This window comes from Sarcophilus harrisii, chromosome 4, assembly GCF_902635505.1.
Source record: "Sarcophilus harrisii chromosome 4, mSarHar1.11, whole genome shotgun sequence".
Classification (NCBI taxonomy): Eukaryota; Metazoa; Chordata; class Mammalia; order Dasyuromorphia; family Dasyuridae; genus Sarcophilus; species Sarcophilus harrisii.
Window position 1 is genome coordinate 456985915 of NC_045429.1, and position 25393 is coordinate 457011307.

General features: G+C 45.3%; 2 protein-coding genes and 1 long non-coding RNA gene across 6 annotated transcripts; 2 read left to right on the forward strand and 1 right to left on the reverse strand.

The window, feature by feature from the left end:
• Positions 1–1010: 1010 nt before the first annotated feature.
• On the reverse strand, positions 1011–3618 carry LOC116423496. The gene is made up of 2 exons (XR_004234109.1): positions 3461–3618; positions 1011–2307 (listed from the first exon to the last, which is right to left on the reverse strand). It is a non-coding gene; the product is annotated as an uncharacterized LOC116423496 (long non-coding RNA).
• Positions 1260–25046, forward strand: LOC100930449 (gastrula zinc finger protein XlCGF57.1-like). Of its 4 annotated transcripts, none has more exons than XM_031968193.1 (5): positions 1260–1343; positions 3298–3386; positions 3937–4063; positions 4924–5019; positions 22510–25046. In XM_031968193.1, the coding sequence occupies exons 2-5, from the start codon at positions 3336–3338 to the stop codon at positions 24201–24203; spliced, it is 1968 nt and encodes a 655-aa protein (XP_031824053.1). In that variant the 5' UTR covers positions 1260–1343; positions 3298–3335; the 3' UTR covers positions 24204–25046. The 4 variants fall into 4 exon arrangements, with proteins under 4 accessions (XP_031824053.1, XP_031824051.1, XP_031824054.1 ...); XM_031968191.1 differs by lacking the exons at positions 3937–4063; positions 4924–5019 and adding exons at positions 16257–16383; positions 17769–17864; XM_031968192.1 differs by lacking the exons at positions 1260–1343; positions 3298–3386; positions 3937–4063; positions 4924–5019 and adding exons at positions 14107–14378; positions 15763–15851; positions 16257–16383; positions 17769–17864.
• On the forward strand, positions 6682–9035 carry LOC100930715 (zinc finger protein 260-like). Its single transcript, XM_023503947.2, has one exon. It carries the CDS (start codon positions 6709–6711, stop codon positions 8725–8727), a length of 2019 nt encoding a protein of 672 aa, XP_023359715.2. The 5' UTR covers positions 6682–6708; the 3' UTR covers positions 8728–9035.
• Positions 25047–25393: the final 347 nt, after the last annotated feature.

Sequence of the window (25393 nt, forward strand, 5' to 3'; positions counted from 1 at the left end):
GTCCTGTACACATAAGGATCATGTTGAGTGCATACTTAGTTTTAAACTGTAAGGTTATCTATGTTATGTTTTTTATTTATATTGCTACATTTTCCCCTCAATATGTTTTAATCGGGTTTGGGCTACATGACGGAGTGTTATGGATTGCTTGTCTAAAACCTCCAATTTAGTCCATTGACATACAAATTTATGGGTTAGGTTTTTAAACTCCTCCACTTTTAAGTCAGTACTTTATGCCAAGGACAAATTTTTATTAAACCATTTTGATGCAATTGTATTCTTTCTTTCCATTCTTCTTATTCCCATTGAGCAATCCCTTCTGTAAACTTGTGGGGTTAGTGATTTTACTGGCTGTTTTTCCTTACTTTTTTTATTCAAATACCTATTTGTTCCCCTTTTCTGTCCCCTCTCTTTCCTATCTCAACTTGACTAGTTATAAACCAGGGGAAGACTCGGCTCTTGCACCCTGTCTATGGAGGAGCCCCCTACTCCCAGGGCGCCGCTGGGGCGGACAGGGGAAATCTTGTGCCCAGGTTCAAGCAGGATTTCTTTTGGAATCCCAGAGGGGTTTCCTCCTGGCTGCCCTGAAATAAGTCCCCAGGGGGCCCTTGAGCGAGCCCCACCGCTTTTCCGGTGTCTACCATGGACAGCGACACATCTTCTCCTCTAGGTCACCCAGTACAATGGGGGCGGGGCAGCGGACCTAGAAGGAAAAGGCTCAGGGCACTTGATGGTGGCAGCCAGGGAGACCCGGTGCCACTTAAAGAGCTGGGGGCAGGAACTCTTCTCCTCGGTCCCGCTCCCGCTACAAACGATCCCCCAGAACGGAACCTGGGGAGGCAGGGACATGGTGCGGGAGGAGCGGGACACGGAATCATCCAACTATCTGTTACATAAGGACCGGACAAAGCGGTCACTGTGGAGGAAGGACCCAAGGGACCACAGAACGGGGCTAGTACCCGGTGAAATCAAACTCCAGGAAAAGAATGGAAGCTCCCCAAGACTTTGTCAGTGTGCAGACTCAAAGCTTTTGGGCATTTAAAAGAAAAGGGGGCGGAGGGTCGCAATGTCTCCTGGGAGCTGTAGTCTAAGTCAGCAACTCTTACGCGCGCGCAGGACGGGACCTTCCTTTTCCGCACTCTACTTCCCAGAAGGCTTTGGGGATGGCCGGGCTGCGGTTCCATAGGCTATCCCGCTTGCCGCCTAGTTTAATGTATCAGGGTAATGCTACTTCCGCCTTTCCGAAAGCACCTCTGACTCCCTGACCCGGAGAAGGTAAAGCCGGCGTCGAACCGGCTCCTCGCTCGCGGTTTCCTGCCTCCTGTTCCGTCGGAGGCACCAAGGTGAGCTGGGGGGACAGTTTGAGGGAGCGCGTGCGGCACCTGCTCCCGCTCTCCCCGCCCTCCTATCCCCCACCTTAGGCTCGCTTCCAGAGCTGTTTAGGTCAGTGAGGACGGGATACCGCGCAGGCGCTTCTTTAACTCCGCCCACTCGTCACCTAGTTCCTCGTGTCATTGTCTTCTTTGCGCAATTGCGCACGCGCAGCTTCGGCTGTCACTGTATGAGCCACAGACAGGAGGGGGTCCTGGCTTCAGTCGCCACTGTGCACACGCGCCTGGCCAGCTCCACCCATTGCAGCCACAGGCAGAGTGAGGGCAGGCAAGCCCCGGACCTAACTGCTTTGCCCTAGTCCTGGGACCCTGCGTGGGGCAGAGTTGCCGCGCACACAGTGGGTGTGCAAGAGCTCCTGAGTGTGTCAGGGTTTATTAGGGCGCCTGTGAGTGCGCGCGCAGCCCCCTCATCTCCCGCAGCCTCCCTGCCCCTCCCCCCGGGGGGGTCCCGGCAGAGAGAAGGGCCAGAGGCCGAGGTGACGTCAGCCTTTCTTAGTGGATGGGGCAGAGCCATGTTATCAGGCCCCCACTGGGTCTTTGATGACAACCCCTGCCACAGTCGCCGCCCTGCTGGTCACTGTGGGGTTTGGGCTGCGGGAGCCCGGGCTCCAGGGGGCGCTGCTCTTCCCGGGCTCTGTGTGTCCCAGGGGGAGGCGGGTACTTGGCCCCCGCTGGTAGCTCTGGCAGCGCTTTGAGACCCGCCCCCCCAAGGACACTGGTGGGAGGACTGGCGGCCCAGGCTTGGGGCGTGCTCTGACTCGCGGCTCCCTGGGGGCTTGTTCTTGATTATTGTGAGAAAGAAGAATCTGTTCCGAAGCCCGGGGGGTGGTTCCCCGTGCAGGAGCCAGGCTCGGCCGGAGGCGGACGGACCTCTCTCTCCTCCGCTGGTGTTTGTGCTGATTTTCTTCAATTTGCCCTGAAAAGTTTGATGAGAAACTTGCCCGAGCCCAGAGGGGCTCCCGGGGAGGCGGATGCGCGGGGGTCACCCGAGGGCTAAAGCGCATCCGGCCTGAGCGACAGGGGAGCCCCTGGGGCCGGGGCAGCCGTGGCGGGGAGGGGGGGAGGGGCTCAGGGGGCATCGGGGAGGTCGGGGCCGAGACCCTGCCCAGAGCAGCGGCAGCCTGAGGGCCCCGGGGCCCCTGCGCTTCCAGCCTGGGCCGGGACCGGGTCTCCAGGCCCGAGGGGGCCCCGTCTGGGAGAATATTCCATGAGGTGATGTGTTTCACAGCCGGGAATCCCAGGAAGTCACAGGCAAAGTGGTGCCAACAGTGGCTCCGGACGTTGGTTTGTTAGAAAAGAAAAAAATAAAAGCTTTGAAAAACTTACAATTTCCTGGAATGTATAAAGCACCAAAGATCTTAAACTTGCGTCTCCTTTGGCAGCAACTGTGTCTGTGTGTGTCTGTCTATCTGTGCCTAATGTGCAGCAGTTTTTCCTGTGTCCCCCCCGCCCCCCCCTTCCTCCGGGCCGGGATTGCTTCCTTCCTGCCTCGGTGTCTCCGCAGCCTGCACAGACCCCAGCGGGTGCCCCCGGCCCTGCCACATCCTTCCCCTTTCCCCCCAAGGCCCTTGGCTCTCCCCTGCCCTTAGTGAGTCACCTCCTCAGCAGGACGGCACCATCGGGGCTCCTGCTTCCTTCCCCTCCGCCAGGGTCTCCCCCGTGCCGGCTCCAGGGGCCTGTTCCCCGTCTTCCTGCTCCCCCTCTGCCAGGCTCCCTGCCCAGGCCGGAAAGCCCCGGGGTGGGGCCAGGACAGGGGAGGCCCCCTGACCTTCAGCAGACCCGCCCTTCTGTGAGAGGGCTCCCTCACTCTTGAGCTCCCAGAGGGGCTGGAGGGGAGGAGGGGGCCCTTGTCCAGGAGCTCCCGGCAGAGCCAGTCTGGGCCCCTCACAACTTCTTTCTCCTCCAGCTCAGCCCCGTAAAGACCCTGCTCTTCCCCAGCAGCAGATGGAGGCCAAGGAGGGCCCGACTTCTGGCTTCCTCATGGCTCCCTTTCAGGTGAGTCCCAGCTCCTCCCACCCCTTCTCCCCTCCTGCCTCCCTTTCTCTCCTCCTGCTTGGGAGACCTCATACCTCAGGATCCCAGCAGAAAGAACCAGAAGCCAAGGTGACGTCAGCCTTTCTTAGTGAACGGTGCTGAGCCATGTTGTGAGGCACCCTCCTCCGTCTTCAGTGACCCCCTCCCCACAGGCTGCAGAGTCACAAAGAGTCAGCAGGGACACAAAGGCTGAGTGAGCCTGGCCCCGGCCCTGGGCCCTCCCTCTTGGTCAGTAATGGAGATGGATCAGTCAGGGCACTACTGGGCGTCCATACTTGGACTGTGATTGCTAGTGTTAGTGTTGGGTTCAGGGGTCAAATGCCGGCTCATTCTCCTGGGAGGTTTGGGGCGTCAGGAGGAAAGGGCCCAGGGCCCCGGGGGTTCTTGGAGAGGGTTGTTGGGGGACCACAGGTAATCCTGTGTGTGCCGGCTCCCGAGGCCCCCACAAGTAGGAGATCAGGACACCGAGGCAGGCTCGGTCTGGGGCTCAGCAGGCTTGTGTCTGATTCAGGAGCCGGTGACCTTCTGGGAAGTGGCCGTGGACTTCACCTGGGAAGAGTGGAGGGTCCTGGAGCCGGCCCAGAGGGCCCTGCACAGGGACGTGATGCTGGAGACCTTCCAAAACCTGGTCTCTGTGGGTAAGCACGGCGGCCCCTTGGGGAGGGCAGAGCTGAGTGGGACAGAGAGCTTGCTGGCTGCTTGCCCTGGGACAAGCTCCAGTCCCTTTGTGCCTGAGAGGGAGGGGGGGGCCCTGGGATGACTGTCCCTCTGGGCCTCTCTTCAGCAGCCAAAGCCCCCCCCCCCCATGTGAGGTCCCCCTGCCCTTCTGGCCTTTTCCCACATATTTCAGTCTGTCTTCCATGGGTCCAGGGGTGACCTCCCTGGGGTTCCTTGTACATGCAGCACCTTCTGACTCCTGTCTGCAGCTTGTGCACCTAGAAGTGTTCCCCCTACATGGGAGCCCAATGGTCCCCCAAACCGATTGCGCCTCATCCCCCAAAGGTCCTGTTTCCTATTCTTTATCCTGGTTCTCTCCATTCTGTGTCTCTGAGGTTCGCTCAGTGAGGCCTATTTTGTGGCCTGCCCATTCTCCACATCTGCCCTCAGTGGAGCTCAGCCCTGAGTCCAGGTGGAGGCCAGAGTCTGAGCATGGTGAGGGCTTCTGGGTCTCCTTCTCGAAGGCAACACTGTTGTGGTTGTCTCAGAGCCTTGACAACTTGCGAGTCTTCTGGGAAGGATCTGGGAGTAATCTGAGCAGGAAAGTCACAATGGGGAAGGAAATGCTCTTGGCTAGATTGAAGATGCCCTTGGATGAAGAGCTTGCCTCCCATTGAGCGTGTCTGGGACAGACAGCACAGATGGGAGGGAAAGTGGACCTAGGGTCGGGGACCCTGCCACATGGGGAGACAGAGCTGAGAGCTTCAGAGCCTTCTGGGCATCCTCCCCATCTGCTTATCCCTGAGTAATTAAGTTCTGGATGTTCTGTCCCTGTGTGCAGGGATTCCTGTTTCCAGACTGGATGTGATCTCCCTGTTGGAAAAGCAAGAAAGAGCCTGGAGTACCAAGAACAGAGACTCCAGTGGGTCTCATCAAGGTGGGTGAAGAGCAAGCAGATGCTAGGAGGCAGCCCCCTCTGCCTCGTTCTCTGTCCTGTCCAATATGGTGGTGCCGTCCTTGGAGCCAAGCTTGGCTGCTTGTGTCTGCATTGTGGTAGCCCTCTGGTCATGGCTCTCCTGTATTTGGTTTTATACTTTTGTTACTTTTGTGCATTTGACATTCTATTTCAGAGAAACCATCATTTGCCTTTTTTAGGAATTTGGAGAGTTTATTTTTTTTTTAATTTTATTTTTTTATTTAATAGCCTTTTATTTGCAGGATATATACATGGGTAACTTTACAGCATTAACAATTGCCAAACCTCTTGTTCCAATTTTTCACCTCTTACCCCCCCCCCTCCCCCAGATGGTAGGATGACCAGTAGATGTTAAACATATTAAAATATAACTTAGATACACAATAAGTATACATGACCAAAACATTATTTTGCTGTACAAAAAGAATCAGACTCTGAATTATTGTACAATTATCTTGTGAAGGAAATCAAAAATGCATGTGTGCATCAATATAGGGATTGGGAATTTAATGTAATGGTTTTAGTCATCTCCCAGAGTTCTTTTCTGAGGCATAGCTAGTTCAGTTCATTACTGCTCCATTAGAAATGATTTGGTTGATCTCGTTGCTGAGATGGCCTGATCCATCAGAACTGAGTCATCATCTAGTATTGATTGTTAAGTATATAATGATCTCCTGGTCCTGCTCATTTCCTCAGCATCAGTTCATGTAAGTCTCTCAGGCCTTTCGAAATCATCCTGATGGTCATTTCTTACAGAACAGTAATATTCCATAATTTTCATATACCACAATTTATTCAGCCATTCTCAACTGATGGACATCCATTCAGTTTCAGTTTCTACCACTACAAAAGGGCTGCCACAAACATTCGTGCACATACAGGTCCCTTTCCTTCTTTATAATCTCTTTGGGATATAATCCCAGTAGTAACACTGCTGGATCAAAGGGTATGCACAGTTTGATAACTTTTTGAGCATAGTTCCAAACTACTCTGAATTTGGAGAGTTTAAACAGTTTTCTTAATTCCTCTTGCTCATTTGTGTTTATTTATTTATTTAATTTTTATGTCTTTTGATGTTAATTTGGCCAGTCATATGAATACTTTTCCTAAAACATTAATCTTGTCTGTCGTTTATAGCATAAATTTCACTTAGTCGTCATGTATGCTCTCTTTAATGTGTTGCTCTGGCTCATTTGCTAATATTTAACATCTTTGTGGCAGTATTCATTAGGGACTCCAGTATTTCATGAACTCTTCTGCTTGGTTATTAAAAGTAGATTTAGGTCACAGAAGTGTTTTCCCATCTTATATAATGGAAGCAGTTATTCTTTGAATGTTTGGTAGAAATTAGTATGTGATGTCATCATGTAAGTACCTTTACTACTTAGGAATGTCACGTATTTTGTTCAGGGCCCCTTAGTTCCCTGTAATATTTCTTACAAGTCTTTCCTTGGACTTGTTCCTGAAAGCGGTCCTGCTATCCGTGATGCAGAGTGAGCATTATGCTTGTCTGGAGAGATGGAAATGAACATTTCTTATAGGGAAGACTGTTTTGTCTCAACACAGCAAAGGATGGCTGCTGACGCTTTTATTGGTTTCTTTCAGATTCCTTTGGTAGAAGACACTAGGTTTCAAGCCAAGAACGTAAACATGGTGCAGAGCATTTGCCTGGGGACATCCTGTGAGAAGAGGCTCCCAAAGGGCATGGCCTGGCATTGCAACATGAATGAAGCCAGGGAATGTGATATGAATTTAGAGAAAGAGAAGAGCCCATCCAGAGAAGGGACCATTCCCAGAACGACTTTGAGTAATGGGAATGTGCCTCAGTGTATGGCAATTGGGAAGAGCTTCAGGCTTGGGCCAGTCTTTGTTGGAACTATGGAGAAAAGTCCGGATAAATATAAGACAATTGGAAAGAGCTTGAGAGGTTTTTCGAGCCTAATTACTTATAATACATTTTCTTTAGAGAAGAACTTTTCCAAGTATGTCAAAGGCAAGAAACCTTTCAGGTATCGCTCAGGATTATTTAAGTTTCATAGAAAAGATGCTAAAGGAAATCTACATGAACAGAGTGAATGTGGAACAGTATTTAGAAGATCTAATCTTACTGAAAATCAGAGACGTCCCATAGGAGATGGTCATTATAAATATAATAAGTATAGAAAAGACAATGTCAAAAAAGGAAGCTTGATTGAACTTAAGATAAATCATGCTGAAGTGAAACCCTTTAAATGTGATGAATGTGGTAAACCTTTTGGTAGGAGGGAAAACCTGATTGCACATAAGAGAACTCATACTGGAGAGAAACCTTTTGTTTGTAATGAATGTGGAAAAAGCTTCTGCCATAGGGGAAACCTGATTGCTCATCATAAAATTCATACAGGGGAAAAACCTTTTGCATGTAATGAATGTGGAAAAAGCTTCCGCCACAGGGGAAGCCTGATTGCTCATCATAATACTCACACAGGGGAGAAATCTTTTCCATGTGATGAATGTGGAAAAAGCTTCATTCATAGGGCAAATCTTATTTCTCATCAGAGAACTCATACAGGAGAGAAACCATTTACATGCCATGAATGTATGAAAAGCTTTCGTCACAGGGGAAACCTCATTGCCCATCGCCGGACTCATACCACAGAGAAACCATTTGAATGTAATGAGTGTGGGAAAGCATTCCGCTTTAGCAGAAGCCTTATTCGACACCAGAGAACTCACACTGGCGAGAAACCTTTTGCATGTAACATATGTGGGAAAGTCTTCACCACTAAGACATATCTCTTCGATCATCAGAGAATTCATACTGGAGAGAAACCTTTTAAATGTAATGAATGTGGGAAAGGCTTTGGCCAGAGAGGATACCTCATTTGTCATCAAGGAGTTCACACTGGAGAAAAACCCTTTGAATGTCATGAATGTGGAAAAGCCTTCACCCGGAGAGCTCGCCTTATTGTACATCAGAGAACTCACACTGGAGAGAAACCATTTGTATGTAAGGAATGTGGGAAAGGCTTTAGCCGGAGGGACCATCTCACTTCTCATCAGAGAGTTCATACTGGAGAGAAACCCTTTGTATGTAATGAGTGTGGGAAAGCCTTTTCCCAGAGAGCAAGTCTTATTAAACATCAGCAAAATCATACAAGAGAAAAACACTTTGAATGTAATGAATGTGGAAAAGTCTTCACCCGGAGGTCGTACCTTATTATTCATCAAAGAAATCACACTGGAGAGAAACCCTTTATATGTAATGAGTGTGGGAGAGCCTTTACCCAGAAAGCAAGTCTTTTTAACCACCAGCGAACTCATACAGGAGAGAAACCCTTGGTTTGCAATGAATGTGGGAAATCTTTTAGCCATAGGGACTCCCTCACTAACCATCAAAGAACTCACACTGGAGAGAAACCCTTTATATGTAATGAATATGGGAAAGCCTTCAGCTATGGAGTAGCACTCGGGTGTCATCAAAGAACTCATCATGGAGAGAATCCCTCTGAGTGTCAGGAGTGTGGGAAAGCTTTTAGGCGCAAAGCAAACCTTGTCTTCCGCCAGAAAACCCATATAAAAGAGAAACCTTTTGCATGTAATGAATGTGGAAAAGACTTTAGTAGGAGTTCTAACCTTATTACTCATCAGAATATTCATAATGGAAAGAAACAGAATTTGTTGAAATAGACTTCACTTAGGAACTACCCCTTCACTGCCACCAGAGAATTCATATGGTTCTGGCAACTCAAGAGGAGAAACATCTGTCCTTTCTAAAGTAATTCATTGTGCTTCTTTTTGGTTAACATGTCACCTGCATTTCTCAACCTGTGCCTTTTTCATCCCCTCCAAATCCAACACATGAAAAAACTGACATTGTATTTTTGCACACTGGAGAGTCCACCATATTTGTAAAGAAGTGGTAATGGGGTACCATGGTCTTTCCTCGGAATTTGATTTTGGTTTTTCTAACTTCTTTAGTCTTTTTCTGATTTTCAATATTTTCTCCATTGTGCGTGTTTTCTTAATTTTCAGTTTAAAAAAAACAGTATTCTATTCATTGTTATTTTACATTTTATTAGTATATGGTTTTTGAGCAATAATTTATCCTTTTGATGCCTGCTTTAGATGTATACCAGAAATTTTGGAATACTGACTTCCTTTTACAATTACCTTTAAAGCTATTCCTGTTTCTAAAGTCTGTTCTTTGACTGGCATATTTAACATTTCACTATTTCAGTTTCCCTTTAAAACTAACTTTTGTGCTGCTCTCTAAAATATTATTCAATTTATATTATCATCTGTGAAGGATGGGATTAGCATTTCTGTTATATGTATATATTTTTAATTTCCTTACAATAGCTCTGTTTTAAGGCATAGTGTTTTTTAAAAGATTATTTAGTGCTTAGAAATATGGCACATTCATTGTGTATTATAATACACATGTATATATTTGACATACATATAGAAACTATAAATCTTTTAGTTCTAAATTCTCCATCTGTTTGCTTAATTCTGTAGTTTATTTTCTTAATCTTCCTATCAATTTGTTCAATTCTGAGAGGAAGCTTAATCTCCTATCATTTATTTTGTTCTTATCATTTATTGTGTTTCTATCTGTGTCTTGCCATTCTGTTAATTTTTGGTGCATATGTTTACTAACTACTTTGATTTTTTTGTTTATAGTTCTTTTAAGCATATTGACATTTCCTTATTTATCTCTTGGGATTGTGAATTTGTGTTTTTACTTAATGTAGCAGCATGATTGCTTTTTAAGTTCACTTAATACAGAATAGCTTTTAGTCTAACCTCTCATTTTATTTCTGTGTGAAACACACCTGCTGGATTATGGAGCTTTGTTTTCTTAGCTGTTCTGACTTTTTCATTTTGTTAGATTTAGTTTAGTCCTATTCTATCCACATACAAATAGGGGCCACTAATCTATGCATAAGGGTCCATGTGGAATGCCTACTGACCTAGTTTTAAAATGTAATGTTATCCATATTTAACATGTATTGGTCTACCTGCCCTCTGGGAGAGGGGGTGGGGGAAAGGAGGCGAAAAATTGGAACAAAAGGTTTTGCTATTATCAGTGTTGAAAAATTGCCTAAGCATATATCTTGTAAATAAAAAACTGTAATAAAAAATTAATGTTATCTATGTTATGTTTTTTATTTGTATTGCTATATTTTCCCAATTATGTTTTAATCTGGTTTGAGCTGCATGATAGAATGTTATGAATCGGTTGTTTGATACCTCCAATATAGTCCATTGATATACAAATTTATGTTGTTAGGCTTTTAAAATCCCCCTCTTTTAAGACAGTACTTTATCCCGAGGATTAATTTTTATTAAACTATTTAGATGCAATTGTATTCTATCTTTTCATTCTCATTATTCCCATTGATCAGTCCTGTAGATTTGTGGGTTATTATTTTAATGCGGTTTCTTCTTTACTTTTGTTATTTTGATATCTGTTTCTTCCAATTTTTTGAACCCTCTCTTTCCAATCTGAAGTTGACAAGTTAAGAACCTGCCCTCTTTCCCATGTCCCCAACTTAAGTTTGCTTTTTGCACATTTTTAAAAATAAATTTTTCTTTGCTTTTATCAGTTTATTAATTTTCTTCCCTTCCAGTATGTTTTGAAAACTTAACCTGTGATACACAGATTATGGTATACATACTTTTGTATATTTGCTTATAAGTATATATATGTATGTGTACATACATGGACTTTTTAAAACCTGTGTTCTCTTAAAATTATTTTCTGAAAATTAGATCTTTAAAGTGATTTTGATATTATTTGTTGCTTGTGCTTGGGAATGAAATAAATTAGAGGGAAGCAGAGAGAGGTCAGAGAATACAACTGCCTCTCAGTGCCATTATATTGTTATCATTCTGTCACATGAAAGGATCTATTCTGCTGGTCACAATCAAATCCCCAGCATCCACTAGCAGGTTGCTCCCGTAACAAAGCTATAGAGGGCCACAGACAGTGGGGTAACTCTTGGTGATATGAGAGACCTTTCATCCCAGAGGGAATCTGACAATGTTTGGTTCTGCTCTCATCTTCCCTTTGGGGGCATCTCAGCCTTCCTTAGAAGTCAGGAGGCATGACAACCCCTGTTTTACTTGAAACAGAGATACTTGCAGTAAGGATGTATTTACATAATAATAGCAAGGTGCTTATATTTAGCACATGCTCAGTGATACTAAAGTATTGAAGGTTGAGAGAATTTGAAATAAACAGACTCCATATTTGACCATGTGGGTTCCTGCCTCATCATTCTGGAAAGTACATTTGTCACCTAAACATGGGGCCCTAGAAAGTAGGGTACACAGCAGCTTGATGCACACTGATCAGTGGAGGAGTCCCGGTGATCCACCAACAGGAAAAGTGTAAAAATAGGCAAGTGGGAAGATTCAGTGAGGGCTAAAGTAGTCACTTTTTTTCTGCCAAAATGGGGCAAATAGTAACAAAAGAGCCTCCTTCCTGAGGAAAGTAGGAAGACTTACCTCAATAGAGAAGCAAGGTTTGTTGGTAACTGACAGTTATCATGTTGATCAGTTACTAATCGTGTGCACCTCTCCTTGGCTTTCTAAGAAGAAAATTAGAGCCAGAGATGTGGAAAATAGTGGGAGAACAACTAATTGGATATTAACAAAAACAACCTTGGATGTTGTACGAGTGTTACAGAATGTTATCTTTCATAAGAAATAATCAGCAGGAGGATTTCAGAGAGGCCTGAGGAGACTTACATGAACTGATGCTGAGTGAAATGAATAGAACCATGAGATCATTGTACATGGCAACAGCAAGATTATATGATGATCAATTCTGATGGACTTGGCTCTTCTCAACATTGAGATAATTCAAGTCAATTCCAATGATTTGATGACAATGAGAGCCATCTACACCTAAAGAGAGAACTGTGGGAACTGAATGTGGATCACAGCATAGTATTTTCAATTATTTTGTTATTGTTTCCTTCAATTTTATTTTCTTTCTCATTTTTCCGCTTTTGATCTGATTCCTCTTGTGCAGCAAGATAATTGTATAAATATATATGCCTATATTGGATTTACATTTATTTTTACCTCATTTAACATATATTGGAGGAGCCAACATGGTGGAGAGGACACACTCTTCTTTCTGATTTTCTCCCACATCCCTCACACTAATTAGCAAATTCAGTCTCTGAATTAGCTCTGGGCTGGAAGAATCCACAAATATTGGGAGTGTAACAAATTATCAGCAGAAGATAATCTCAAAGATGGTCAGAAAGATCTGTTTCAATTGGGCATGTGTAAGGCAGGCCAAGCACAGATGCCAGTGCGGGCAGCCCAGACCTGGGGGAGAATCTATGCGGAAGAATCTACAGCAGTGTTGGCTACTCTGTCCTGGCAGATTTCTTATCTTTTCATCAGGAATACTTAAAAAACTTCTTTCATTTTCCCCCTGTTGGATTTTATTGAATTTTGCAAGGTAACACTTTAATCTTACTTGTAAGCCAATATCTTTTGGTTTTTGGAATCTTGTATCCCAAAATTTCCTCCTCATTATAGTGGTAGCTACTATTTCTTGTGTGGTATTTGTATGATCTCTTACTTTGGGATACTTAGTGGTATTTTTTTCTTTAACAGAACTGGACTGTGGCCAGGATGTTCCTTCTTTTCATTTTGCAGTTTCTGGATTTTTTTCTGCTTTCATTTTTACTTCTGGGCAGTTATCATTTTTAATTTTTTAAAATATAATATCTGTCTTGTGTTTTGGGTTCTTTTTTTTTTTAATCACTGCTTTTAGATAGTCTAATTAATGATTTCTTTATTATCTCTTCAGGAATACATTTGGAACAGTTCAAGCTACTAAGTGTTAAACTGCATTTGGATGTTCAGTACACTCTGTTTATGATTTTAATTTTTTTTCCCAATTCTAACTCTAGCCCTATTTAATTTTCATTATTATATTTCCTCCTTTAATTTCTTCCCTTGGAAAAATTTTATTAGAAAAATATACCAGTTCTCCATATGCCTTGTAGCATATCCAAGAGAGACATTACCCACCATGCAACTGCTCACTTGGACACGAGGCACAAGCCAGTTTGTTCTCCAGCGTGGTCGGGCTCCGTGTTCTCCCCGGGTCTTCCCTACCCCCTATTTCTGAACTTAAAAGGTACGGCGCCCCCTCCTGTTTCTGGGAGGGAGGAAAGCCGGGCTGCTAGAATGAGACCTAATTAATTTAATTTTAATTAAATAAATTTTAATACCTAAAAGGTATTGAAAATACTCAAACCAGTCTACAAATCATTTTTGGATTAGTCTGTGACCTTTTCACAACAATGAGAGAAGGAATCTGGAAACCCCTCCCCCCACTCCCGCCCACCGGCAATGCCCAGGAGCCCCCAGAAAGGGCAGGAAAGCTGGGCGTTAGAAACCAGGGGAAGACTCGGCTCTTGCACCCTGTCTATGGGGGAGCCCCCTACTCCCAGGGCGCCGCTGGGGCGGACAGGGGAAATCTTGTGCCCAGGTTCAAGCAGGATTTCTTTTGGAATCCCAGAGGGGTTTCCTCCTGGCTGCCCTGAAATAAGTCCCCAGGGGGCCCTTGAGCGAGCCCCACCGCTTTTCCGGTGTCTACCATGGACAGCGACACATCTTCTCCTCTAGGTCACCCAGTACAATGGGGGCGGGGCAGCGGACCTAGAAGGAAAAGGCTCAGGGCACTTGATGGTGGCAGCCAGGGAGACCCGGTGCCACTAAAGAGCTGAGGGCAGGAACTCTTCTCCTCGGTCCCGCTCCCGCTACAAACGATCCCCGAGAACGGAACCTGGGGAGGCAGGGACATGGTGCGGGAGGAGCGGGACACGGAATCATCCAACTATCTGTTACATAAGGACCAGGCAAAGCGGTCACTGTGGAGGAAGGACCCAAGGGACCACAGAACGGGGCTAGTACCCGGTGAAATCAAACTCCAGGAAAAGAATGGAAGCTCCACAAGCTTTTGTCCAGAGCACAGACGCAAAACCTTCCAGCCTTTAAAAAAAAGGGGGGGGGGGTGAGGGTCGCAATGTCTCCTGGGAGCTGTAGTCTAAGTCAGCAACTCTTACGCGCGCGCAGGACGGGACCTTCCTTTTCCGCACTCTACTTCCCAGAAGGCTTTGGGGATGGCCGGGCTGCGGTTCCATAGGCTATCCCACTTGCCGCCTAGTTTAATGTATCAGGGTAATGCTACTTCCGCCTTTCCGAAAGCACCTCTGACTCCCTGACCCGGAGAAGGTAAAGCCGGCGTCGAACGGGCTCCTCGCTCGCGGTTTCCTGCTTCCTGTTCCGTCGGAGGCACCAAGGTGAGCTGGGGGGACAGTTTGAGGGAGCGCGTGCGGCACCTGCTCCTCTCTCCCCGCCCTCCTATTCCCCCACCTTAGGCTCGCTTCCAGAGCTGTTTAGGTCAGTGAGGACGGGATACCGCGCAGGCGCTTCTTTAACTCCGCCCACTCGTCACCTAGTTCCTGGTACCCCCATATCATAGGCGCAATTGCGCACGCGCAGCTTCGGCTGTCACTGTATGAGCCACAGACAGGAGGGGGTCCTGGCTTCAGTCGCGACAGTGCGCACGCGCCTGGCCAGCTCCACCCATTGCAGCCACAGGCAAAGTGAGGGCAGGCAAGCCCCGGACCTAACTGCTGGGCCCTAGTCCTGGGATCCTGTGTGGGGCACGCAGGGGTGTGCATGAGCTCCTGAGTGTGTCAGGGTTTGTTAGGGCGCCTATGAGTGCGTGCGTGCGCAGCCCCCTCATCTCCCGCAGCCTCCCTCCGCCCTTGGCTCTTGCCCTCACCCCTCTCATGACCCCCCCCCTTCCTTACTCCCGTCCCCTCCCCCACGGGGCTTTTGTCTCCTAGCTCGGCTCCCCCCGCCCCCTCCTTCCCCAGTCCTTCTCTGGTCCCTCCTGCATCCTCTGGGCAGCCTCAGGAACCCTTTCCTGGCCGGGCCCGGCCCCGCTTTCCTCCCTCCCAGAAACAGGAGGGGGCGCCAGTCTGAGAGAATATGGCATGAGGGGATGCATTTCACAGCCGGGAATCCCAGAAAGTCACAGTCAAAGTGGTGCAAACAGTGACTCCGGACGTTGGTTTCTTAGAAAAGAAAAAAAGAAAAGCTTTTAAAAAGTTAAAATGTCCTGGAATGTATAAAGCACCAAAGATCTTAAATGTGCAGCAACTGTCTGTGTGTGTGTCTGTGTCTGTCTCTCTGTGTGCAGCAGTTTCCCCTGTCTCTCCCCCCCCCCCCCCCCCCACTTCCTCCTGGCCGGGATTGCTTCCTTCCTGCCTCGGTGTCTCTGCAGCCTGCACAGACCCCAGCGGGTGCCCCCGGCCCTGCCACATCCTTCCCCTTTCCCCCCAAGGCCCTTGGCTCTCCCCTGCCCTTAGTGAGTCACCTCCTCAGCAGGACGGCACCATCGGGGCTCCTGCTTCCTCCCCCCGCCAGGGTCTCCCCGGTGCCGGCTCCAGGGGCCTGGTTCCCGTCCTCCTCCTCCCCCTCTGCCAGGCTCCCTGCCCAGGCCGGAAAGTCCCCGGGGCGGGGCCAGGACAGGGGAGGCCCCCAGACCTTCAGCAGACCCGCCCTTCTGTGAGAGGGCTCCCCCACTCTCGAGCTCCCAGAGGGGCTGGGGGGATACTTGTCCAGGAGCTCCCAGCAGAGCCGGTCTGGGCCCCTCACAGCTTCTTTCTCCTCCAGCTCAGCCCCGTAAAGACCCTGCTCTTCCCCAGCAGCAGATGGAGGCCAAGGAGGGCCTGACTTCCGGCTTCCTCATGGCCCGCTTTGAGGTGAGTCCCAGCTCCTCCCGCCCCCTTCTCTCCTCCGGCTCGGGTCAGCAGGGACACAAAGGCCGAGTGAGGCCCTGGCCCTGGGCCCTCCTTCTTGGTCAGTAATGGAGACGGATCAATCAGGGCACTACTGGGCGACCATATTTGGACTGTGATTGCCAGTGTTGGTTTTGTGCTCAGGGGTCAGATGCCGGCTCATTCTTCTGGGAGGTTTGAGGCTCATTCTCATGGCAGGTTTGGGGCTCCAGGAGGAAAGGGCACAGGGCCCCTGGGGTTCTTGGAGAGGGTTTTCGGGGGGACCACAGGTAACCCGGTGTATGTAGGCTCCCGAGGCCCCCACAAGGAGGAGAGCAGGACACCGGGGCAGGCTCGGTCTGGGGCTCAGCAGGCTTGTGTCTGATTCAGGAGCCGGTGACCTTCCGGGACGTGGCCGTGGACTTCACCTGGGAGGAATGGAGCATCCTGGAGCCGGCCCAGAGGGCCCTGCACAGGGACGTGATGCTGGAGAACTTCCAGAACCTGGTTTCTGTGGGTAAGCACGGCTGTCCCCATGGGGAGGGCAGAGCTGAGTTGGACAAAGACCTTGCCGGCTGCCTGTCCTGGTGCAAGCCCTGCCCCCTTGTGTCTGAGAGGGAGGGGCCTCTGGGGTGACTGTCTCTCTGGGCCTCTCTTCAGAGCCAAAGCCTCCTTCCCTCCCCTCACATGGGATCCCCCTGCCCTTCTGGGCTTTTCTCACACATTTCAGCCTGTCTTCCATGGGTCCGGGAGTGACCTCCCTGAGGTTCCTCGTACATACAGCACCTTCTGACTTCTGTCTGCACTTTGTGCCTAGAAGTGTCCCCCCTACATGGGGAGCCCAGTGGTCCCTCCAGCCAGTTGTACCCCATTCCCCAAAGGTCATGTGTCCTAGTCTTTATCCTGGTTCTCTCCTCTGTCCCTGAGGTTCACTCAGTGGAAGCGTATTTTGTGGCCTGCCCAGTGTCTCCTCCACAGCCTGACCCACAGTGATGGAGAGCCAGGGATCGGCCTTCCTCCCCTAGCACAGAATGCAGCTGCTGGCCTGTCACATGGGAGGGGACAACATGCAAACTGCTTAGGGACAAAGAAGACGTGGCAGAGACAACTGGGGATAATCCAGAGGAAAGGCCCTAGAGTTAAAGGGATGGGGGACTGGCTTTGGCAGGAGGTGGGATTTTAGCAGGGAAGGAAGCCACGAGACACTGAGGGAACTGACAAGTCCAGGGGTGAGAGAGAGCCCCTGAAAGGGCCGTATCTGATGGGCAGATGGGGTGTCTTGTTCTGGGAAGCACACGGAGGCTGGTGTCCAAAGCTCCCCCAATGAGCTTGTTCCTATTTTTCACCTTCTCTTCAATCCCTGAGGACCTAGTGTGCCCTGCTCTCCACCCCTGGTGCAGTTGTGACTGGATGCTAGAGTCAGGGCACAGCCAGGGGGAGCTGGGCCTTTGAGAGGCTTTGCAGCTTCCTCCAGGCAGCCCAACCTGCCCACTCTCCACATCTGCCCTCAATGGAGCTCAGCCCCGAGTCCAGGTGGAGGCTGGAGTCTGAGCATGGTGAGGGCTTCTGGGTCTCCCCCTTGAGGGCAGCACTGTTGTGGTTGTCTCAAAGCCTTGACAACTTGCAAGTCTTCTGGGAAGGATCTGGGAGTAATCTGAGCAGGAAAGTCCCAGTGGGGAAGGAAATGCTCTTGGGTAGATTGAAGATGCCCTTGGTTGAAGAGCTTGTCCCCCACTGAGCATGTCTGGGACAGACAGCATAGAAGGGAGGGAAAGTGGACCTAGGGTCGGGGCCCCTGCTTCCTGGGGAGACAGAGCTGAGAGCTTCAGAGCCCTCTGGGCATCCTCCCCACCTGCTTGTCCCTGAGTAATTAAGTTCTGGATGTTTTGTCCCTGTGTGCAGGGATTCCTGTTTCCAGACTGGATGTGATCTCCCTGTTGGAGAAGCAAGAAGGAGCCTGGAGTCCCGAGAACAGAGATTCCAGCGGGTCTCATCAAGGTGGGTGAAGAGCAGGCAGATGCTGGGAGGCGGCCCCTCTGCTTCATTCTCTGTCTTGTCCAATATGGTGATGCCATCCCTGGATCCAAGGCAGGAGAGCTTGGCTGCTTGTGTCTGTATTGTGGTAGCCCGCTGGTCATAGTTCTCCTGTATTTGGTTTATATTTTTTGTTACTTTTGTGCATTTGACATTCTATTTCAGAGAAACCGTCATTTGTCTTTAGAAATTTGGAGAATTTAAACAGTTTTCTTAATGCCTCTTGTTCATTTGTGTTTTATTTATTTATTTAATTTTTGTCTTTTGATGTTAATTTGGCCAGTCATATGAATATTTTCCCTAAAACATTAATCTTGTCTGTCGTTCATTGCATAAATTTCACTTAGTCGTGTATCCTCTCCTTGATGTGCTGCTGTAGCTCACTTGCTAATTTAAATCTTTGTGCCAGTATTCATTAGGGACTCCAGTGTATCATGAGCTCTTTTTGTCTGTTTGGTTTTTAAAAGTAGATTTAGGTCACAGAAGTGTTTTCCTACCTTATGTAATGGAAGCAGTTATTCTTTGAATGTTTGGTAGAAATCTCTCATAGGTTTATCTTCCCTAGAGCTTTTTCATTGGAAGTTCAGTCAAACTTACTTTATAACCTTATTTACATTATAAATATAAATATATATATAAATATAAATTTATTTACGTTACTTTATAACTTTATTTTTCTGAGAATGAGTTATTTCAATTCTCTATTACTCTTTATTAAATTCTTTATTCCTTGGTTGAATAAACCAGGAATAAACAGTCCTTGGTTGACTGTTATCTGTTTCAGTGAAATCATCATCCATTTTGTTGACATATAATTGATCAAAACCTACTTTTTGTTCATTCATTCTTATATATGATTCCTTGTGACCCCATGGACCATAGAAAACTAGGCCCTTCTATCCTCCACTATCCTCTACAAGTCTTTCTAAGTTTTTCTTTCCATGACACGATCTAGTGATTTCATCTTCTCTTCATGTGGCCAGAGTATTTCAGCTTCAGCTTCAAGATTTGCTCTTCCATGGCTAACTTATTATTTCTAATTAATCATTACCTTTATTTCTTTCCTTTGTTTTTTTTTTTTTTTTTTATTTCCTTGGTGATATATTTTCTTCCTTATATCTACCTACTGAATTCCCTTTTCCCTCCCTTTTCTTTCTTCCCTTATGAACACAAAAACACTCTTCCTCTAACTTCTCTATATCACATATATAACCTTCCCTATTATATTTGAAGACATTAAGACTCTAAAGAGGCCTTAAAATCTTTTTTCTCTAGTAGAATATAATCATGTCATTATCATCTAGTCCCTTACTTTAGGCTCCAATGCATTTACTGTTCTCAATTTCTTTTGTCTCTTGTGATTGCATTTCATAATGTTAATTCGATTCTGATTTTAATCAGGAGTACTTAAAAATCCTTTATTTCATTAGAGGTCCTTTTTCCCCTGTTGGATTTTATTTAACTTTGCAAAGTAATGTTATTCTTAATTGTAAGCTAATGCCTTTTGGATTTGGGAATCTGGTTCCAAAGTGGAGGAATTTTAAATTTCCCCCTCATCCTAGTGATAGTTGCTGAGTCTTGTGTGGTACTAAGTCGCCTAGACTCTAGGCCTTCCTAAGGATAGCTTCAAAGTGCTTTTTATTGTCCAGATGTACTGCTGTATTCTTTCCTTTACTTACACTGAAGGTCCTAAAATCCCTGCATCTTTTAAAGATGAGTTGTTCTCTAGCCATAGAACCTTTCCTCTCCCATTTTATAATCATGGAATAAGTTTCTTTACCTAAATGGAGAACTTGACAATTGTCTCTTACATTTCTTATGTATTTCAACCTATGGATTTAATATGTTGAGACTTCTTTCTTTTTTTTTTTCAATACTCACTTTTTATTTTCAAAATAAATGCAAATATAGTTTTCAACATTGACTCTTGCAAAATCTAGTGTTCCAAATTATTTTCCCTCCCTTCAATCCACTCCCTTGCCACACACAGCAAGTAATTCAATGTCTTAAACGTGTAATTCTTCTAAACATATTTCAGCATTTATCATGCTGCACAAAAATAATCAGATCAAAAGGGGAAAAAAAGTGATAGAAAAACAAACAAGCAAACAACAACCAAAAAGGTGAAAATACTACATCATGATCCATATTCAGTCCTCCATAGGACAGGGAGAGTCCAGATTCCACTGCTGATCACTGTTACCTTCATGACTTTTGGTGAGTCCATTAACCTCTCCAGGTCTTAGTTTCTTCATCTATGAAATGGGTTGAAGGAATTGGCAAACCACTCCAGTGTCTTTGCCAAGAAAACTTCAGATGGGGTCAGGGAGGGCCAGAAGCACCTGAGAAACAAGTGAATCACCATCAGAATGTGGGGTTGCCTCAGTGGTCCCGGATCCTTTCTCACAGTATCTCTACCCTCATGAAGAAGAACTGATGTACAGATTTTATGGTTTATCTCTGCTTTTTTACAGAAGAATTACACTTTTGCTTCATTCTGGCAATTGTAGATCACAGTGTCTGGTTTTCCACAGAACCACCAGCAGCACTCACTGAATACATCTCAGTGGATTTCATCGGTGGGAGCTTGTGTCTGAGAGCTTCTTTTTCATTTCAGTCATTACAATTATGAAAAATTTGAACAGTTTTCATGTAGCTTTTGCTAATGTGTTTTGAGGGCATGATCATCTGCCTCCCCCACAAAAAGAATCAGTCACTTGCGGAATTGTCAGTAGTCAGCTCTTGAATTTTTTTTTTTTTTTCACAATTCTCCTGCATAGCTCTCATTTCTTTTCCCAATTTTTCTTCTATTTTTCTTAGTGAAGTTTAAAATCTTTTTTGAGATATTCCAAGAGAACCTTTTGAGTTTGAGAGCAGCTCATCTTCCCCCTGGAAGCTTCCCATGTAGGCCCTTTGTCATTGCGATCATCTTCTGGATTTGTGTTCTGGTCTTCTCTGTCACCAGAGTACCTTTCTGTGGTCAGGGTGTTTTTGTGCTTTTTTGATCATTTTTTTTAAAAGTTGAGTATTTTCCTCAGGCCTAAAGGAGATGGTCCCAAGCTTCCTTTGCAAGGGGACAAGGGCCTCTCGCTGATTTCCATTCTGGGGCCTGCGGTGCTGCAGGTTTTCCTTCCGTGCTTGGTTGACATAGCCAAGCTGTCTCTTTGGCCAGGATTCTCAGGCTCACAACTTACCTTCTATGGTTGGGTTAGGTCTCACATATGGCATGATGAACCCCTGGCCCCCTGAGACACGAGGGAGGGACCAATGCTGTGCTTTGGCTAAAGCCTCCCACCAGATTCTCCACACAGTGCCTGTGCAGGGGTGCATCCCCTCCCTACCCTGCACCCGTTCCCGAAATGAGACAGTTCTTTCCTGTAGTCATTCCAAAATATCTTAAGCTGGAAAATTGTTTCCCTCTGAATGTTTGTGGGTTTTGTCACTCCAAAATCTATTCCAAGGCTTGATGTACCATTGATTCTGAGGGAAATGGGAGAGCTCAGACAATGTCCTAGCTTCTGTTTGCTCCACTGTCCTGCTGGGCTCTCTTTCAACTTTGACTTTTATTTATATAATCACAATTTTTATTAGACTGCCATATATATTTTAATTTGATTTATTGATAAAGTCTTTATGAAAAAGAAATATTATTCACTATATAGTGATGTCCTTAAGGAGTTTCTTAATTTTCACTATATCATATTTCTATTTTTTCATTTAAAAATGTTTTTTTCCCCCAGAAAAATCTTAAGGAAACCAAATTCATTTCCTGCTATGTTATGTGTTTTTGAGTGCTTTAAAAATAATCCTGTCAAAATCTTATTTTAGAGTTAAGAAGGTGGCACAGAGAATAGAGGGCCAGGCTTGAAATCAGGAAGAGTCATGTTCTTGAGTTCAAATCTCACCTCACACTAGCTGTGTGATCCTGGGCAAGTCACTTGGTCCTGCTTGCCTCAATTTCTTTATCTGTAAAATGAGCTGGAGAAGGAAATGGAAAACCCTCATAAGGGGTCATGAACAGTTGGACCTAAGTGAAAAGCCTAAACAACAACAAAACCTCATTGTAGATTGACGGTACAAAGTTTGAATGAATTGAATTTTATATTGACCACCTCCCTCCCCAACTTGGTAATCAGTAAACTTCGTTAAAAATAGAGTTTCCTAAAAATCTAGTGGTCACATGTTTTTTCATAAGTTTTTAGAAAACCAAGTGCTCAGTCTTCAGGTGTATACCTTTTGTCTGCCTGAATTCCAAATGCATTGACTTTGTCATTGGATAATTCTCTTAACTGACCTTGGGCATTCCTTTTGGCTTTTCATTCTTTTGTCATAAAAGATATCTGTTTTTAATTTAGTATGTGATGTCATCATGTTAGTATATTCACTGCCTTGGAATGTCACGTATTTTATTCAGGGCCCCTTAGTTCCCTGTAATATTTCTTACAAGTCTTTCCTTGGACTCGTTCCTGAAAGCGGTCCTGCTATCCATGATGCAGAGTGAGCATTATTCTTGTCTGGAGAGATGGAAATGAACATTTCTTATAGGGAAGACTGTTTTGTCTCAACACAGCAAAGGATGGCTGCTGACGCTTTTATTGGTTTCTTTCAGATTCCTTTAGTGAAGACACTAGGTTTCAAGCCAAGAACGTAAACATGGTGCAGAGCATTTGCCTGGGGACATCCTGTGAGAAGAGGCTCCCAAAGGGCATGGCCTGGCATTGCAACATGAACGAAGCCAGGGAACATGATATGAATTTAGAGAAAATGAAGAGCCCATCCAGAGAAGGGACCATTCCCAGAACGACTTTGAGTAATGGGAATGTGCCTCAGTGTATGTCAATTGGGAAGAGCTTCAGTCTTGAGCCAGTCTTTGTTGAAACTATGGAGAAAAATCCAGATAAATATAAGACAATTGGAAAGAGCTTGAGAGATTTTTCGAGCCTAATTACTTATAACACAATTTCTTTAGAGAAGAACTTTTCTAAGTATGTCAAAGACAAGAAACCTTTCAGGTATCGCTCCGGATTATTTAAGTTTCATAGAATAGATGCTAGAGAAAATCTACATGAATTTAGACAATCAGATCTTACTGAAAATCAGAGAAGTCCCATAGGAGACAGTCATTATAAATATAACAAATGTGGAAAAGACTATTTCAAAAAAGGAAGCTTGACTGAACTTAAGATAAATCATGCTGAATTGAAACCCTTTAAATGTGATGAATGTGGTAAACCTTTTGGAAGGAGGGAAAACTTGATTGCACATCAGAGAACTCATACTGGAGAGAAACCTTTTGTTTGTAATGAATGTGGAAAAAACTTCAGCCATAGAGGAAACCTGATTGCTCATCATAAAATTCATACAGGGGAGAAATCTTTTCCATGTAATGAATGTGGAAAAAGCTTCATTAATAGGGCAAATCTTATTTCTCATCAGAGAACTCATACAGGAGAGAAACCTTTTGCTTGCCATGAATGTATGAAAAGCTTTAGTCACAGGGGAACCCTTATTATCCATCTCCGAACTCATACCAAAGAGAAACCCTTTGAATGTAATGAGTGTGGGAAAGCATTCCGCTTTAGGGGAACCCTTATTGGACACCAGAGAACTCATACTGGAGAGAAACCATTTGTATGTAAGGAATGTGGGAAAGGCTTTAGCCGGAGTGACCATCTCACTTGTCATCAGAGAGTTCATACGGGAGAAAAACCCTTTATATGTAATGAGTGTGGGAAAGACTTTTCCAAGAGAGCAAGTCTTATTAAACATCAGCAAAGTCATACAGGAGAAAAACTCTTTGAATGTAATGAATGTGGAAAAGTCTTCACCCAGATGGTAAACCTCATTACTCATCAGAGCACTCACACGGGAGAGAAACCTTTTGAATGTAACATATGTGGGCAAGCCTTCATCACCATGAAATACCTCATTGATCATCAGAGAATTCATATTGGAGAGAAACGCTTTGTTTGTAATGAATGTGGGAAAGGCTTCAGCCAGAGAGGATACCTCATTTGTCATCAAGGAGTTCATACTGGAGAGAAACCCTTTGAATGTAATGAATGTGGAAAAGCCTTCAGTCGGAGGGTATACCTCATTGTACATCACAGAACTCACACTGGAGAGAAACCATTTGTATGTAAGGAATGTGGAAAAGGCTTTAGCCGGAGGGACCATCTCACTTGTCATCAGAGAGTTCATACGGGAGAAAAACCTTTTGTATGTAATGAGTGTGGGAAAGGCTTTTCCCAGAGAGCAAGTCTTATTAAACATCAGCAAAGTCATACAGCAGAAAAACTTTGAATGTAATGAATATAATGAATGTAGAAATGTCTTCACCCGAAGTCATCAGGCAACTCACACTGGAGAGAAACCCTTTATATTTAATAAGTGTAGGGAAGCCTTCAGCTACCAAGTAATACTCACTTGTCATCAAAGAATTCATAATGGAGAGAAACTCTTTGAATGTCAGGAGTATAAGAAAGCTTGTAGCCAGAAAGCAAACCTCATTATCCACTAGAGAACCCATATAAAAGAGAAACCCTTTGCATGTAATGAATGTGGGAAAGGCTTTAGTAGGAGTTCTAACCTTATTACTCATCAGAAAATTCATACTGGGAAGAAACAGAATTTGTTGAAATAGACTTCAAACAGGTGCTACCCTTCACTGCCAGCAGAGAATTCATATGATTCTGGCAACTCAATAGGAGAAACATCTGTCCTTTCTAAAGTAATTCATTGTGCTCCTTTTTGATTAATATGTCACCTGCATTTCTCAGCCTGTACCTTTTTCATCCCCTCCAAATCCAACACATGAAAAATCTGACATTGTATGCAATGTTGCACACTGGAGGGTCCACCATATTTGTAAAGAAGTGGTGATGGAGTACCATGGTCTTTCCATCGGAAATTTGATTTTGGTTTTTACAACGTTTTTAGTCTGATTTCTAATGTATTGATTTGTCTGATTTTCAATATTTTCTCCATTGTGCTTGCTTTCTTAGTTTTCAGTTCTAAAAAAATATTCTATTCATTTTTTTTTTTTAACATTTTATTAGTATACAGTTTTTGAGAAATTATCCTTTGGCTGCCTGCTTTAGTGTGTACGCCAGAAATCTTGGAATATCAACTCACTTTTACTCTTGTCTTTGAAGCTGTTCCTGTTCCAAATCTGCCCCTTGACTGACATATTTATCATTTCGCTATTTCAGTTTCTGTTTTGATTATTATTTACCTTACATTATCACCTGTGAAGGAAGGGATTAGCATTTCTGATATAATTTTTCCTTATAATATCTGTTTTAAGGCATATTCTGTTTTTGTAAAGATCTGCTTGTCAGAATCACATCCCTAGCAGTCACTAGCAGGTTGCTCCCATAACAAAGGTGTAGAGGGCCACAGACAGTGGGGAAACTCTCAGTGAGGTGGGAGATCCTTCAGCCCAGAGGGAATCTGCTGATACTGTCTGGTTCTGCTCTCATCTCCCTTTGGGA

What these genes read in the sequence shown, in the direction of transcription:
- LOC100930715 (XM_023503947.2), top strand. Translation starts at nt 6,709, where the DNA reads ATGGTGCAGAGCATTTGCCTGGGGACATCCTGTGAGAAGAGGCTCCCA.
- LOC100930449 (XM_031968193.1), top strand. Translation starts at nt 3,336, where the DNA reads ATGGAGGCCAAGGAGGGCCCGACTTCTGGCTTCCTCATGGCTCCCTTT. An exon ending in CCAAAACCTGGTCTCTGTGG is followed by an intron (nt 4,064 to 4,923) that starts GTAAGCACGGCG and finishes CCCTGTGTGCAG; the next exon opens with GGATTCCTGTTTCCAGACTG. An exon ending in CTCCAGTGGGTCTCATCAAG is followed by an intron (nt 5,020 to 22,509) that starts GTGGGTGAAGAG and finishes GGTTTCTTTCAG; the next exon opens with ATTCCTTTAGTGAAGACACT.